The sequence below is a fragment of the Scleropages formosus genome, chromosome 3 (assembly GCF_900964775.1).
Source record: "Scleropages formosus chromosome 3, fSclFor1.1, whole genome shotgun sequence".
NCBI lineage: Eukaryota > Metazoa > Chordata > Actinopteri > Osteoglossiformes > Osteoglossidae > Scleropages > Scleropages formosus.
This window is the reverse complement of record NC_041808.1, coordinates 4,658,104-4,674,741: the sequence shown is the minus strand read 5'-3', so window position 1 is coordinate 4,674,741 and position 16,638 is coordinate 4,658,104. Positions and strand designations below refer to the sequence as shown.

Below are 16,638 nucleotides of genomic sequence, written 5' to 3'. Positions count from 1 at the left end.
CAGGAGCGTGCGGCGTTTCTCCCGTGGGCTGGACGTCACTGATCACCACTGATAATTTCATATCAGTGGTTATCATATCGATTATAATCGATACGATCATCAGGAGGAGAGAGTGGAGGGGATTTAAAAGGCTTCCCCCCCCCGACACACACACACACACACACACACACACACACAGAGTCTGAAAGTACTTGTCCTGAGTGGGGTTGCTGCAAACTGGAGCCTAAACCGGCAAAACAGGTATAAGGCTGGAGGGGGAGAGGACACAGCCAGGATGGAACACCAGTCCATCGCAAGGCAACCCAAGCAGGACTCGAACCCCAGAGAGTGGGATCCGGCCAAGCCCGCTGTGCCACCACACCCCCCTGAAAATATATGATGGAGAAAAATATCTATGTACAAAAAAGAGATGCATGGATTTTCATTAAGAGGTAGACACTGTGTGAACCGTAAATTAACCCTTTCAGGAACTCTGGGTGCGAGACCTTCTGCTGACCTGAGAACTGTGACCAGTTTTTGTGGATAATAAAAACTGTGTGATGCTGTGGATGCATGTGGCCTGGAAAGGGTGTGAACTCAGACTCTTTCGAGTGTGTTCTTTTTACCTTGCCTTTCTCCAAAAAAAAATGGTCCTGGGAATCAAACGGCAGGTCAGGAACACCTTGTGATCGATACCCAATTTTCAATAGCGGGAGTGAAGTTAGGCGAAAGTGTCTGACCCGCACATGTATGTCCAATCAGGGGTTTGTTCCAACAACTGTACAGAACAACAACAGTACAACTGCACTTTAAAGTTTCTCTTTTCTGGTGTTAAGCCTTGTAGGGGAACGCATGTTATGCCCCCTGAATTATGTCGAAATGCTTATTAAATAGTGGGTGCCTTGCGGCGGACTGGCGTCCCGTCCTGGGTGTGTCCCCTTCCCCCTCTGGCCTTACGCCCTGTGTTGCCGGGTAGGCTCCGGTTCCCCGTGACCCCGTAAGGGACAAGCGGTTCTGAAAATGTGTGTGTGTGTGTGTGTGTGCTTATTAAATAGGCCATGAACACAGAAACGTGCAAGAGTCCAAATTCCCAACAGAAAGACACTACTGTGTTCGGCCAGGAGAGGGCAGTAAAACCTAATTTCAAGGTAAATCAATTATTGACTGTCAATGTTAATACAAGATAACCCTTAAAAAATCAAAAACTAAAATAACAGTACATTCTAGTATCTTCTTTGGTGTAACTGAGGGATTGTTCTGTGACTAAGAAACACAACCATGAGCAAGTGCCAACACAGCAATGCTTGTCGCCAGGACCTCAAAGTGCCCTACAGTTGGCACAGAGGATGTTGTTCGCACGGGCTGCAGGTGTCGGAACATCATTTGCAGAACACAATGCAAACTGTATCAGCAGAACAGGGCTTATAATTTTTTGTCGAGTTTTATCTGGTTTCTTATGTCTGACCACTGCTCCGCAGCATTTATTAATTTTTATGAGGCTAAACTCTTTACAAAGGTACCAGACTGGGCTTTGGCTTGTGCTGAAGTTGTTGGAGCCCTGGACTCTGAGCCCAAACATGTGACTATCACATATATGTATATAATACATATCAGGTGTGCGGTGTAACTTTTGTTCAGTCAGTGTCAGAGGGTTCAGTCAATATTCAGTCAATATCAGAGGATTTTCTAGGAACATCAAGAGAAATCAGCTATTTTTAATTACTACTAACTATTATTATTTTTTTGGGGGGGGGGGTGTGGTGGTGCGGTGGTGCGGTGGCGCGGTGGGTTGGACCACAGTCCTCCTCTCCAGTGGGTCTGGGGTTTGAGTCCCGCTTGGGGTGCCTTGTGACGGACTGGCGTCCCGTCCCAGGTGTGTCCCCTCCCCCTCCGGCCTTACGCCCTGTGTTACCGGGTTGGCTCCGGTTCCCCGTGACCCTGTATGGGGACAAGCGGTTCTGAAAATGTGTGTGTGTATCATCATATGTTTAATAATATATATGGTTTCAGGTCCCACAGAAACTAGTTTGCTCATTTCTCATCTGTTAATCATCTTACTTGGGATAAAGAAATATTATTATTAGTAGTTGTCACTACCAGTCACATTTTACCAATTTATACAGCAGAGTATTTTACTGGAGTGAACTGGGATCAGTATGTTGTTCAAGAACACGGAAGCAGGAGCAGGATGTGGGTCTTGAACCGACAACCTTCAGTTCAAGGCCTGAATTTTTTTAACGTATACATTCTCTGGTATTATTACTAGTAATATTATGTGTTGTTGTTTTTTTTTAAAAGATATTTTAACACATGACCTACACTGTCTGCATTCCTCTGCCAAAGTGGACCTCAGCCGACAATGCTGTCCAGTTTGCACCTGGGAGTTTTACTGCCACAGAAACAACTTCTTTCCCCTGTTCATTACTGTTTTGTTATGGTTAAAATCTCTCAAATTATGTTTAACTCCACCCTGTGGTACATACAAGCATCCTCCCATTTGAGAACGTCCTTCTGACTTCTTGTTCTCTTCTAAATTTGAAAGGTTTATGATCTAATTTCAATATGAGTCAAAGCTCAAATAGATGGTGTTCATTTTCCTATGTGACCAGCAGGGGGCGATGCAGCATCATGAACTGATATGAGCTCTCGGGTCACTATAAGGCTCCAACGGCCTGTTGGTGTAATTGCTAAGAATTGCCACATGAGGGCACCCTCGAGTTAACAACCAGTTCCGAAAATGGTCATGATCAGTGGCGAACGGTAGAGGGCGCTGTTTCTCAGTTATTACTTAATGATCACAATCAGAGGACAGACCTATTCTTCTGCTGGACATTAAAAGGAAGCCAGAAGATACAACCATTTAATGTGAGCTGCTCAACGACCTCCAGTGACCTCCTTCAGCACAGAGAGAATGACCTGCTCTATCTCCTGGTGTGCACACATACACATACACACACATGCTGGAACATGTTTTATAGCTCTTCCTGGAGCTCCAGGCGACACGGTGCGTCAGCGGCAGGTGCGGTGGGAACTGCGAGGATTTATTTTCTCACCTCCAATGTCGCAATGCATCTCTTGCCAGGATGCGGTCCCTTAGCAGCTCTGCATGGCTTCTACTGTCTCTCACCAGTGGTCTGAGCAGTTCCCCCCCAGCACACAATACCCACACCAGGGGAGGTCACTGCTGCTGACTGTGATGTCTATAGCACTGTGGGGACTTGAGCTAAAAACTGTAGTATCTTTGTAAAGACATCGAGATTATAGCCCCCCAGGAATGATGAAGGATTTGGAGGAGCCACTATTTTGACCTACTCCCTCCCGACAGAACCTGGAGGGGTCAAACCAGCAGGTTCACAACAAAGGAGAGGGTTGTCATGGGGGGGAATGCAATGACTTGCCAAAGTCAAAACCTGTAGGAACATTGAACACACGTGATTGTGGTAAAAATGTGGTACATTCTTTATGGGCGTTGGAAGGAATTCTAGCTGTTTCCACACAATATTCACTTGCAGAAAACACAAGTACTCGGAAATCATACTCAGCGTTTACATATCTAGAGGCTGTTGAAAAAAATAATAATTTTAATAACATTTAACCCCCTCGGTAATAGTGGTGGTTGCCACGGTGATAGGGAAGCCTAGCGATTGGTAAGACCTCAAAGAGCGGATATAACTGGGTCAGCACAGCAAGCAGAAAGGGATGCGACTGGTTGTGGGTGTTTGTGTGTGACATCCCTACAGGTTGAGCTAGTCTGTAAAAGCATACGACGGTGCTGAATTTCGTTAGAGGAACATGAGGAAAAGCAAATCCGACGTAAGGCTTACAGTCCAAGATGATCCAGGAGGACCTTGAGCATTTGCAGGAATTCAAAACTCTTCCTTATTAAAAATGAATTAATATTTTATCAGTGATTCATTAAGCAGAAGGGGCAGTGTAATTACATCTCATTTGTTAATGATTTGAGAGCGATCCTGATCCAGAAAAAGGGTGTAGATCACTTGAGGTCTCAGACCCTCATGGTGGAACAGACAGAGCAGTCCTTCCATGCCAAACTGTCCCACGACTCCTATTTTACTGCTGAGCCAACATAACTAACAATTTTGCACCTTCATTTGGTTGAAAATAGCAGAAGATGCTTAGCTGGATCCAAAAAACTGGTCTCAACCCACCAGAGAACAAAAATACTGGGTTCTCCTGTCCACCCACTGTTGCCACCATCGGCGTCTTCAAATTGGAAAAAGTACTCTCAGTGTGTATGTGTGTGTAAGTGAGAGAGTGCAAGCGGATGTCTCTCGACCCAGTTGCCTAGCAACAGACTGTTATTTTGGGAGGTGGGTTCAAAACAGCTGAGAGTCACGGGACCCTTAATGCCTCCAAACACATCCACAGGGTAATGGGGTCGAGATAAGGAGGACGCCTGAGTGTGTCGTTCAGGGAAGCTCTCTGTGTCGTTTTGCGTCCATTTCCCGTTCTTTCGTTTGTGTTTGTGTGGCAGACAGCAGCTTAAGCCACACCCCCTCTCTGGGACTGGCGGCCAAACCTCAGGAAAGTTTGTTCAGAGGAAACAAGCACCAGGTGCGGCCAATTTCTCCCACTGAAGACTGTGAAACGGACACAGAGAGAAGAAGGAATGTGGTTCATGAGTTGATCTTGGTTGAAAATTTAGGATTAACTGTCGAGTTGAGACGTTTGTTGGAAAGTTGCGTTTAATTTCTGCAAATGAAGTTTTTATGTGTTGCCATAAATACATGGAAGACTTGAAACCTGTAAATTCGTACGGTGCTGCTTCGCTTTTGATCACTTCCCAGTCCGCATGTGGCCCAATATGTCACTGCTTGTGCGTAGACTGATGTGTTTGATCACTCCAGCACAAAACAGCCCATGTTCATGCATTCATAATTCAGCAAAAAATCACAGCCTCATCCATCAACGTGTTGTATGGCATCAACCTGAATAATTGATGACTCTTCCGTTTGATTCTTTGGTCTCCCAGAAGCCGCCGCTAGCGACGAGCAGGTATTGTAGAGCTGGTGGTGCCGCTCTCTGTGGGAATATTTACCCAACATGCAGTAAAAATAGCTGGTACTCTACCTCATTTCTCAGAAACACATTGGGCTGAGCGGAGGCTTTTAATTAGCCTGCCATGCTGGGAAGGCAACACTCACAACAAACTTGTGCAAACATGCATTTGTTACAGTTAATGAGCTTGTTTCTATATTGAGGTTCACTGTGTCCTTCAGCAGAAACCGCTGCTCTTTCACTGTACCATATAGTACATTACATTTGTCCTTTACCATATACATTCATTCATTTTCTATAAAACAAATTGTAAGGTTAAGCGACCCAGAATTATTCACCTCTTTATGCAGCTGGTTAATTTTACTAGAGTAGTTCAGAGCAAGTACCTGGTTCAAGAGTATTTTAGCAGTAGATTGGATTCGAACCCGCAACCTTCAGAACCAAAAGTGAAGGTTTTGACTACTTTGCTACCATCTGCCTGATATGTTTAAAACTTCTTGATCGTTTCTGAATATTTCTCTTGGTTCCTCCCAGAGCTGCTGCACGTACTTCCGCACAAAAGGACTGACTGTTTCAGAGAAACAGGATGCAATTGTGTGGAAAAACAACGGGTTTCTTCTCTTTGGACTCTGCTGTCCCTTTTGGAATGAAGATTTTAGCATATGAGTTGGTCAATCACTTGGTGCATAAAATATATATTCAGCTGAGGGCATTTTCACAACCATAATATTCTGTGTGTGTATGTATGTATTTACGTATCTGTGTGTTAAGGGGTGTTAAGTCTTTTGCAAGGCCTCTTACATAAAGATCTTACCTGACCCATCTGTTCCATCCACTTCAACAGATGGCCAGTAGAAACTCGTGCAACGCAGCCTGTGGATGAAATCTTGCTTCTCTACGGATATGTGTTTGTTTTTCTTCAGCGAAAACCCCAAGTGCTCTTCATCACTTGGCATTTGTACCCACAAACCCTCTAGCCAAAGTTTTAGTGCTTGGTGGCACCCTCTAAAGGTCCTCACTTGGTGTCCAGAGTGGAGTTCATGGAACGGTAGTAGATGTTCTAACCTGAGATAAATCTCCTTCAATTCAAAGAAGTTATTATGTGCCTTGTGTGTAGAATAACAGTAATAGAATTGCGGTCTTTCCCGGTAAAACAAACTTATGTGCATCAAAGTCTGCAAATGGTCAACGTGGTCATTAATTCCAGTTTATCCTTTGGAAGTGTCATGTTACAACAGTTGTGGTCTTTGTCCATCAGTGCTGGCTTGTCTTCTGACTGTTCTTAACATTGACCGTCATAGTCCACATGCCAGGTATTCTCAGACATCATATAAGTGTCCTTTGTTAATCATCAGTGGACCATTTAGCTCTCTCGATATATTGGGAATTGCTGAATCGCAGCCAGGAGTTCAGTGAAGCGGAAATTGGATACCTGTCCTTGGCTCTTGTGTCTGCCAGGTGATCTCATCTGCACCACTGATGCAGAAAGCCTTGTGCATGAGGAAGTCAATGATGGGTCGGATTGCCTCCAGAGCTTTTCTGCTTCTCATTTTGGACTGGATGTGGCATTGTTACTGTGGGGAACAGCTTGAAGCACATGCTCTCTGGGTCTCCTTATTAGGGGACTGAGTATCAAGCGCTTCTCAAATCAAAGCCAGCGCCTTATTCTCCAAGGGAACCATTAAACATCTCATCCACCCATCAGGTTCATTCCTAGACCACCATCATAAGCGATGGCTCTGAAACTACAGGAAGCAAAGTCTATTCCTCAAAATGAGCTCAAGAGGACAATTTGTCTGCTACTGCGGGTGCATTGAGAAGACCTGTGCATTCCATGACTAATATGATGGATGATATAATAAAGCATCTCTCCTCCACAGCCCTTTGGCTGGAGCCCAACTGTCTCATGACTTATTACATTGATACCCCAGAGTAAAATTGCCTGTGCCATTAGCCTATTTGCCCACTAGGCAGATGATGCAATTACGCGCATGTACCTCTACTGGGCTGTCCCTGGGGGTCAACTGTCGTAGCTGCTGTCTAACTGACAGCTGAGATGTTGAGAGAGTTGACCCGCACATCAGTTCTCCCCATCTCCCTCGAGGAGAGTCCACAGAGCTAGCGAGAAGCTGCATTTCAACAGAAGCAGGCGGCGGCCAAAGTTCTCGCTGCCATTCCTGACTAATCAAGATCTCCTGAAAATCCCGCATTAAGCTCATGTTGCTTGTGTCTTAATGTGTCCACTAATGCTCAGTTTTCACAGGTTGCTTGTCAAGTCCCTTTCACAGCCAGAGCTTATGAAAGCTGGGGTACCTCACAAATCATGTTCCACTTTCATTTCCTCTGGCAAAACAGTTGTCAGAGCCATAAAGAAGAGTCTGCTGCCTGAACCATGTTTATTAACTTATATCACTGAATAATTTCAAGACTCGTATCAAGATATTAAAATCATCCTACGCATGAGTCCAGTTTATAGTTGCTATGCTACCTGAGTCGTGAGCTCCTGTCTTGTTTTCTTTTTGGGCAGAAGCCACAACTGGGTTGAAACCTACTACTGATCATGTGGACACTTCCTGTTATCATTATATTGTTGATATGATAAAGGAACAAAACAAACTCTTCCTAAAAAACTTGCTCTTATCTTTACATTAATTACCTTTGCTGTCACATTTTTTTTTTTTGCAAAACAACGCACAACTTGAAGCAAACAAACCGTATTTTGCAGCAAAGTGCGAGAGACGCAGGAAAACAGTTATCAGTTAGTCCAACAGCGCTGTTTTTTCCAGTTCACATTACATGATTAGCTGCATATGGAATTAAGTTTGATAGAAATACAAAGTTATTAGATGCCATCATCTAAAATTTATAGAGTAATTAGATCAGGGCAAAAGTCAGTCTGAAAAAGATGGGCTTTGAGACGCTTCTTGAATATTGCAAGAGGATCCAGCAGCTCTGAGGGACAGAGGGAGCTCATTCCACCACACTGTTGCCAAATGCAAGAACCTTTGGGCTTTTGATTTTGGACCTCTTGTGAGTGGAACCACCATGTGGCCTGAAGTGGAGGAGTGTGCCTTTGATTGAAATGTAGGGAGTGATCAGACCCTGTAGGTATCTTAACAATGTTCTTCAACAAAGCAAAATGCTCCTTGTCTTTTCCAGGTGATTATATTTTACTTTTTGCATGTAGCCTGTAATTCACTGTATTTATTGCTGAACAGTCTTTAAACAGACACAGCAGAATAGCATTAAGCAGCATGGTGGCATGGCGACTAGTGCTGCTCAGTCTGTGTGGAGTTTGCACGTTCTCCCCGTGTCTGTGTGGGTTTCCTCCAGGTGCTCTGGTTTCCTCCCACAGTCCAAAGACATGCTGTTCAGGTTCCCCCATAGTGTGTGAATGGCAGAGAGAGAGTGTGTGTGTTCCGGTGATGTATGGATGAGTGACCTGACGTAAGCAGTGTATCTAGCAGTGTAAGTCACCGCGGTGAATAAAGTGTATGGGCTGATAACACTACATAGAGTTGATTGGAAGTTGCTTTGGAGAAAAGTGTCTCCTGAATAAATAAATGTTATGTAAGCACTATCTTAAGAAATTGCAGTGTAATGACAGGAAAGGGTGCAGCTCACTTTGATGCATACCTACTTGTATCTGATGCATGGCATTTCACTGTAGGCCCTCTTGGCCCAATGAATACACAAAAAAGACCTTCTGGCAGTTTGGAGGTGCCAACTTGAACCGTGCAGCCCGTTGGCGCTACTCCACCATCAAAGTGCGACAACAGACGGCGCAGTTACTGGAAGCGTGGGGTTCACCGTGGGGCCGGAAGACCCCGATCAGCACTCCAGCTGTTAGAAGAGTGAAGGGAAATGCCCCAACGACTGGTGTTTAGTCTTCGCTGAGCGTTTATAATAATGAGCCTAATTACTGCTCTATGGGAATGAAACTGGTGGGTGACTTGGAAATCAGGAAGTGGAGGTGTTATTTTTCAACCAAAACAAAGGTGCCTCTAAGATATTCGGGAACATATTTGAAATCGAGCAAACAAGGCTGTTTTTAAGTTGGCATGAAAGCCACCTGTTGTGTTTTTTAAAATCCATTGAGGGTAAAAAGAGGCCTTGTGCTCTGGGTCTTGACAACACAAACTGTACATTCTGTTAACCACTTTATCAGTGTCATCTTCAGTCATTTCCATTCGCTTTGACTATCACAAGCTGTCAGCGCTGCCCTCACCTGTTATAACTCTTTTACAGACTTGATCACTGTAAGAGTTTCGTTGTAGTAGAATGCAGGTGCCGGCTGTAACCCATGTCTCCTTCTCAGTCAGTCGGCTTACGGAGTACAGGACAAACCTGCTTGCGTTGAGGCGAAAATCCAGTTCCATTCCAGCTCATTTCTTAACTGTTGTATCTATGCTCGTTGCATTTCGAGAATGCCAGGGAGGCATTTGAGGGAGGATTTATGCTTTTCATGAAACAGGCCTTTTGAGGGATTAAGATGATAAACTGCTCTTTCTCACTCCTCCCCAAACCTGTTTTAAATTGTATGGGCTCTCCTCAGCCAAAATCTTACAGCGAGTTCTCATAAATGCACTCAATTTTTCTTAAAAAAAAAACAATAGATAAGTTATGAAATGGCACAATAGGGAAATGTGTATATATGAAGTTATAAGCACTGAACTCTAATGCGTCTCCGCCTGCATAGGAGAGGCATTGAAACCAAACACCCACAATGTAGGATGAAACATCCAATGTTTCCAAATCCCAGTGCTATTTATTACAGGGTACATGTAGTAAAGTAGAATTTTCAGAATTTTTCAGCCCTCTGGAAGTCAAGTTTTTCTTCTTTTTCCCCAAAATAGCATGTCCAGTTGAACCTTGTTTTTTTGTGTAGACAACTATAATCCATGGTTGCTAGGCAACCGGGAGTTGAACCAGCCAACTCGTCCGTATCGTACAGGCAAATGACTCAGTGGACGCGAAGCCTCCCCTCCCAGCGCATACCATGACAATGACGCTCCAGCTCCACATGTGATGACCAACCACTGTTTGTCTACTGCGGCGGTTCATCTCATATGGACCTGTGCAATTTCCCACCAGCAGGATTACACCAATCTGCCACACCTGTCCATGGGAAAATCATACAAGGCTTTCCAGTTGGGGCATCTGCCAAATACCTTAATATTGCATGTGTGTGTATATAACTATAACTTCCATTTACACTAAACACATCAGCATAGCTCAGGCTGTGCTGGGCTGCCTGCTGCCCTCCTGATGGAGCTCTATTGCCCCATGCTGCCCCTTGATAGAGCTGAGCGGCACTTATTCATTTCCCTCGGCACATAACTGAGACTTGGCAGCGATGAACAAACAGGAAGGTTTCAGAACATGAATGACTAATGTATGCAGCCTGAGGAGGGCCCTTTTTCTGCTCCCGCAAGCCCTTTTCAAATGACACACGCATCCCCAGCTCCTTTACAAAACACATTTGTACGCTCCAGGTATGTCTTTACATTTTCGCACTTTATTGGAAACAAATATACAACTTGGAATGAATTCGTCAAGGCAAAGTATGTGCTTCACGTTGGAAAAAAATTATAAAGTAACTAAAATGTTAAAAGGCATAGTCTTGAGTACAGAACACATTAAAAAAAAAAATTAAGTTGTGTATGATGCAATACACCCGTTTTTTTTTTTTTTTTTTTCCTTATTCTGCAGTAGTGCAATGCTGAGTTTCCATATATAATAGTCCGTAGTCCATGCAGTGTCGTCTCCACGTTGAAAATGTTTACATGCCAACGTTGCTGCTGATTCTAATTCAACCGAAGGCCTCAGTTGGCCAGCAATGCAAAGCTGGAGGGGGCGGGGCCTGGGGTCGACACCTGTCGCCCCGAGAGCCTCGCCCATGTGACTGTCCCTTAACTTACAAGGTAACGGCAGCAGCAGACAGACACAGGCATGAGAACTGGAATCCAAAGTGATACACATGCATTTCTTTTGGAGAGCAGGAGGGGGGGCGCCAGGGTGGGGCGGGACAAATGTAAGAGGAAAAAACAAAAAGAAAAAAAAGGCAAGAAATTCTGTACAAATATATTCTGTACAAGGCCTTCACTTGGCTGTCATCATCTGTACAAACTCTGTGGGGGGGGGAAGAAAGAAGAGGAATGAGACCAAAGTGGAACAAAAAATTTGAAAAGAGCACAATTTTGCTGTACCAAAAAAAGGTAGTGAGAGGATGCGAGTCCGTTTGGAAAAAGTGAGCTGAGGCCAGATAACGTGAGAGGGAAGCTCTGGATATCTAAGCATGAGATGCAGCAGAGCAGAGAACAGATATGAGAACCCAGCTGCTGAACACCTCCTCCAGTGGCATTCAAACATCACCCAACGGACAGTTTAATTTCACTGATGCAAATAGCAGAAAGGAGTGATGCGACCTCAAGAAGGCAGAGAGTGATGATGGTTAAGAGGGGAAGGGGGGAAAAAAAAAAAAAAAAAAAGCCAGAAGCAGCACATTAGCAGACAAAGTCACAGAGAGAAAAAAATTGTGAGAATTTAAGATGTGTCCATTATGGAAGCAGGAATAACCGGCCCAACGCGGGTTCTAACGCACCTTCATAGTTGACCTGCCCATCGCCATCGATGTCTGCTTCCCTGATCATCTCATCCACCTCCTCGTCTGTCAGCTTCTCACCCAGGTTGGTCATGACATGGCGCAGCTCTGCTGCACTGATGTAGCCGTTACCATCCTGTATCAGTGTACAGTCTTAGTCACCTCACACCCAGGGTTTTGACCCAACACTCTACTCACAGTTAACCTAGAATCATGGCTACACTCTGTGCAACACACTAAATGACCACACCTAACAGCATCCCATCCCAAATTCTGGTTTCATGCAAATCCCACCCCCCCCACCCACAAGTCTGTGCGTGTCAACTTGCCGCACTGGTGCGGTGTAAACTGAGCCCAACCCAACAAACCGGTTCAGCCATAACGAGTGATGTTCAAAGTCCTGGTACCTCAACAACAACCAACTAGTCAGACATGAAGAATGAAACTTAATACTAGACGGTGGTTTTTGGTATTAATTACCAACTTCGGTTTTTCACCATTTCCCATGTAGTATTATTCATACCTCTTAGATGATACAATGCAAATGAGTCCTACATACGTAAATACCACTGCCACACACAATGCTGAAAAGTGTTCAATGAAAAACGTTCATTCTACAGTCTACAAAATAACACATGCAACCAGTAAAACAGCTGCTGGGGGGGTTGGCATCTTATTGTAAATTAGAATAAAGTTTTTCGATAGTGCAGCTAACATAACCAAAAATCAGAAAAAGTCTCGTTCTACTTTTTTCTACTTGTAGTGGAAGTTGTTTTGTTTTCCTCTCCTCAGCTGCCAGATGTCTTAGCCTTACAGCTAACTAAAATTACTGCTGTTCTGTATGGATCTTTCCCTGGAACTCCATCCAGCACTAGGATGCCACCATGATGTGAAGAGCGTGCTATAAAAATAAATAATTTAGTTTAGAAAAGTGGGGGGGGGAGAAGATATCAGCAAAAGGTATGATGTGGTTCAGCCCTTGAAATCCTACTCTTTTGATTGTCACCAACAACCAACTGCGGTCCTGTGAAGGAGCTGGCAAGATGTTCTGTTTCTTACCCCGAACCCACGTGCTGACTGTAGAACTTTACCCAGTCCTGCCCCAACAGATCACACGGGTCCGACTTTAGTTCCAGCCAGGTTCTACGGTTGTTAGTACCTTGTCAAACACACGGAAGGCTTCCCTGATCTCCTCCTCACTGTCTGTGTCTTTCATCTTCCTTGCCATCATGGTTAGGAACTCGGGGAAATCTATCGTGCCATTTCCTAGAGAAATGAGTGGAGGGAAAACAGAGAAAGAACCTTCAACAAAGGGCTCCAGGCCACTGGTGAGACAAAAGGGCAGGACTGACAGCTCAACTGACCGTCAGCATCCACTTCGTTGATCATGTCCTGTAGCTCGGCCTCCGTGGGGTTTTGGCCCAGCGAGCGCATCACCGTGCCCAGCTCCTTGGTGGTGATGGTGCCGTCACCATCCTTGTCGAATAGCGAAAACGCCTCCTTGAACTCTGGAGAGAAATGGATTCAAGGATCAAAGTTCAGACACTTACTCAGCTTTTTCTTTAAAGTCCTGAAAATTTCTCTACAACAGAAAAACAGGGCAGTATCCTCAACTTCAACAACACAACATTTCAAATTATCATGAAGTCTAAATGCAAGTTCTTGAATTCCATGGTTGTTCTTTGTGTGTCATCAGGTATCACTGATAAACCACCCAGGGGGAGGACCTCTTTTCATTCAGTCAAAAACTCTAATTAGTGCAAAGAAATTCTTCACCGTGTTCCTCTGAGTAAAAAGACAGGTTAAACTGCATTACTAAGGAAGCAAAGCCAACAGCCCTTGACTGATAGGAAAAAAGCCATGATAACTGGTCACCAAGGCAATGGCAGCATGCTTGGCTCACATCAACCCCCAAACTCATCTTAATTTGAGACAAGGCTCACACCAGAAAGCAGAGAAACTAGAGGAGCTGCAACCCAAAGGCTGTTCTGTCTCATAGCAAGAGTTTACTGGACAGTAGAGTTCTTCCAAAGTAAATATGTAGGGCCAAATGTTTCCTCTACAATAAAGTTACATGGTCTTACCATCCAGTTCTACACACTCAAGTACTTCTGTATGGTAACCCAAAAGACTGCAGTTTAAAAAAAAAAAAAAAAAAAAAAAAAAAGTGTCAATGACACACAAACCCCAGAAGGTGTGGAAAGGCATCTTGGTTGGAAACACAATCAGTGTGCCAAGATCATGAGTAACGGCGAGCTACATCCACATGTACCTTGACTACATGACTTGCAGTGAACTCAACAGCATCTTTACTCATTGAGAAGCAGAGCAGTAGACCCAGGATCTATGACCAACCTCACCAGAGTACATCCAGCAGAACAAAAAGGGTTAAGTGCCAAGTTGTAAACCGTACAAGTTATCCGGGATGAGGGTGTTTTACTAACCAAATATCTCCTGAGCGCTGCAGCTAAGAGCTTCCCACATCACCACGTGACAGAAGCATGGGGATCGACCAAAGGCCTGAGGCACATGCAGCTTCTCGTTCTCCCTTCACTGTGCTTGGATGGGATGAACTGCAGCCTTATGGCCAGGTTGAAAACCACAGCAACAAAGCTTGAGCTTCAAGCCCATTTGTTACCAAGTGGACCAAAACATGTTCAAAAATGCCTTTAAAACAGCCTTGATAACTCCTCAACACATGGCTCAACCCTCAGCTGGGCTTCCAGCAGATTCCATATGCCTCCCAAAGGCCATCAAGCAGGAAGACGAGTTAATTCATGCGGATCGCCGACCACAGAAGGCCATAAAAGGCAGGACAGCGAGTGAATGAAGCCTTCAGTGGGACTCCGTCCAGGCAGGAACAATTGAGGAGAGCAGGAGATGTATGGGGTGGGGAAGGGAAAAAGGTGAGGCCCCCTTACCAGCGATCTGCTCTTCTGTCAGCTGATCAGCCTGGAGAGACACAAAGCAAAGGGTCAAAAACGAGCCTTGCGGAGAGTTTCAAAAACAAAAAATCAAGGCCACTTCCACAAAAGGCATTTCTGTCACTGAGGACAAACCTGAACCATCTACTGAAAAGTCCAAATGTACAAAGACACCTTGTTCACCATCATAGTAAAACACTGTTGATGGGAGGTAGAAACAAGGTCCATTGATAACAGTACAGTTTCTTTAATAAGGGGCAGGTCACACCCCTCAAGACCACAAATGACCACTGTAACAGTTAATAATCATCACTATCATAGAGTAAGTCATTAATGATCACTGTAACAGTCCCTAATAATCCCTGTGTATTAGTAATCTATTGATTATCACTATAATGGCAAGTTATTAATGATCACTGCAACAATCACTAATGATCACTGTAACAGTATATCAACAGATCACTATAATAGTAATTTACTGATCATCACTATAGTAGCCAGTTATTCACAATCACTGTAACAATAACTATGATTACTGTAATAGTATGTCAACAATGATCACTAACACAGTCACTGACCACTGTAATAGTAATTTATTGATTATCACTGTAGCAAGTTACTAATGATCACTGCAACAGTCACTATGGTCACTGATATAGTATATCAATAGTCATCAATAGAAGTAACAGATTATTAATAGTAAGTTATTGATCACTGTAACAATCTAATGAAACAGTATGACTGACTATACAATATAAGGAAAATAAGACACTAGTAATAATGATAATTTAACAGCGACAATTACTGACTTTAAGTCAGTAATGATTATTTCTGCGACATTAGTCGCTGTTAATGATTAATATAAATAAACTAGTGATTACGATCGCTGTAAATAACTCATTCTGATTGATCGCGTGTTGTGTCAGTCAATTAAAAAAACCGATCGGATCGATTGCGGAGAACCCGAGTCTAACAATGAATGACCCACCCTCTGAAGAATAAAAAATATGGCGCAAACACTCGTTCACACAGCGTTTCTAAAAGAGAAAACCCAAATTTTCTACTCACCATTTTGTGTTTTTTATTCGCCCTCGCGCTCGTCTGTGGATAAACTCGACTGACCGCCTGACCACAGAGCGCTTTTCATCAACGCGGCACGTTCCTTAGTATCAATCCGCCACCATAGCAACCAACTCACCAAACCGCAAGAGAAGCCCATAAAATGACCGCACTTAAAGCCTAACCCGTATTTTCACTTTCGCGTAAAACTGTGTGATTTTGACCCGGGGATGACTGAATATATAACGAATAAATTTGGGGACTATCTTACGGCGGAGCGCTACGTGCCGCGGCGCTGGGCTGAGCTCGTCACTGATTGGTCCGTTCATACCCGCAATGCGTCACCCGCTCGGACCCGCAGGACGGGCGCCACGGCGGGGTGGTCACGTGGTGCTGCGCACGGGTGGTCGCCAGGGCTACCGACAGACCCCCCTGCTAAGCCGAGTCGCGCGGGCACCTTCATCTTTGCACGTTTATTACAAGTTTATTACACATTCATACAGCACACCTCTGGTGTGTGTTTTGTGCTTGTCACGTGCCTCGCGCATGGGTTCACACACAGTGCATGAGCCCCAAACCCAGAGAGAGTGTATTTCAGTCTGTGCCCCGACAATTATGAATGATGGCTTTATTATAGTTTATTGATCAGAGAGTAAAGAGCTGCCCCAGGTGTGTGTGTGTGGGGGGGGGGATGTGTATGCACAGCCCATGGGATTTCATTTAGCACTGGAAACAAAGCGACGTGGTGCCGCAGGCTCCCCGAGATGCCCCCCCCCCCACACACACACACACACACACACACACACACACACACACACAGCAGATGTGACAGTGAACGTAAAAGGTCCCGAGGGGCGAACAGGGGTGTTTTGGGCCAGCGCTGGATGGGATTTCGCTCCTGTCTTCTGCAATGAATGTCAAAACCGGGCAAAGTGGGTTCCACGGGGCCCGGGGCAGAGACAGCAGGCCTTTTTCCCAGCATGCCCCTCTCTGACAGGGATCCAGTCCATCTGCTGCCTGTCACCTCGCCATCACCCCACGACTGCTGATGAA

At 44.6% G+C, this 16,638-nt stretch overlaps 1 protein-coding gene across 1 annotated transcript; it reads right to left on the bottom strand.

Moving 5' to 3' along the window:
• Positions 1 to 10,664: 10,664 nt before the first annotated feature.
• calm2b (calmodulin 2b, (phosphorylase kinase, delta)) lies at positions 10,665 to 15,635 on the bottom strand. The gene is made up of 6 exons (XM_018747407.2): positions 15,594 to 15,635; positions 14,524 to 14,553; positions 12,967 to 13,110; positions 12,762 to 12,868; positions 11,603 to 11,738; positions 10,665 to 11,129 (listed from the first exon to the last, which is right to left on the bottom strand). The coding sequence occupies exons 1-6, from the start codon at positions 15,595 to 15,597 to the stop codon at positions 11,101 to 11,103; spliced, it is 450 nt and encodes a 149-aa protein (XP_018602923.1). The 5' UTR covers positions 15,598 to 15,635; the 3' UTR covers positions 10,665 to 11,100.
• Between the last annotated feature and the right edge of the window lie 1,003 nt (positions 15,636 to 16,638).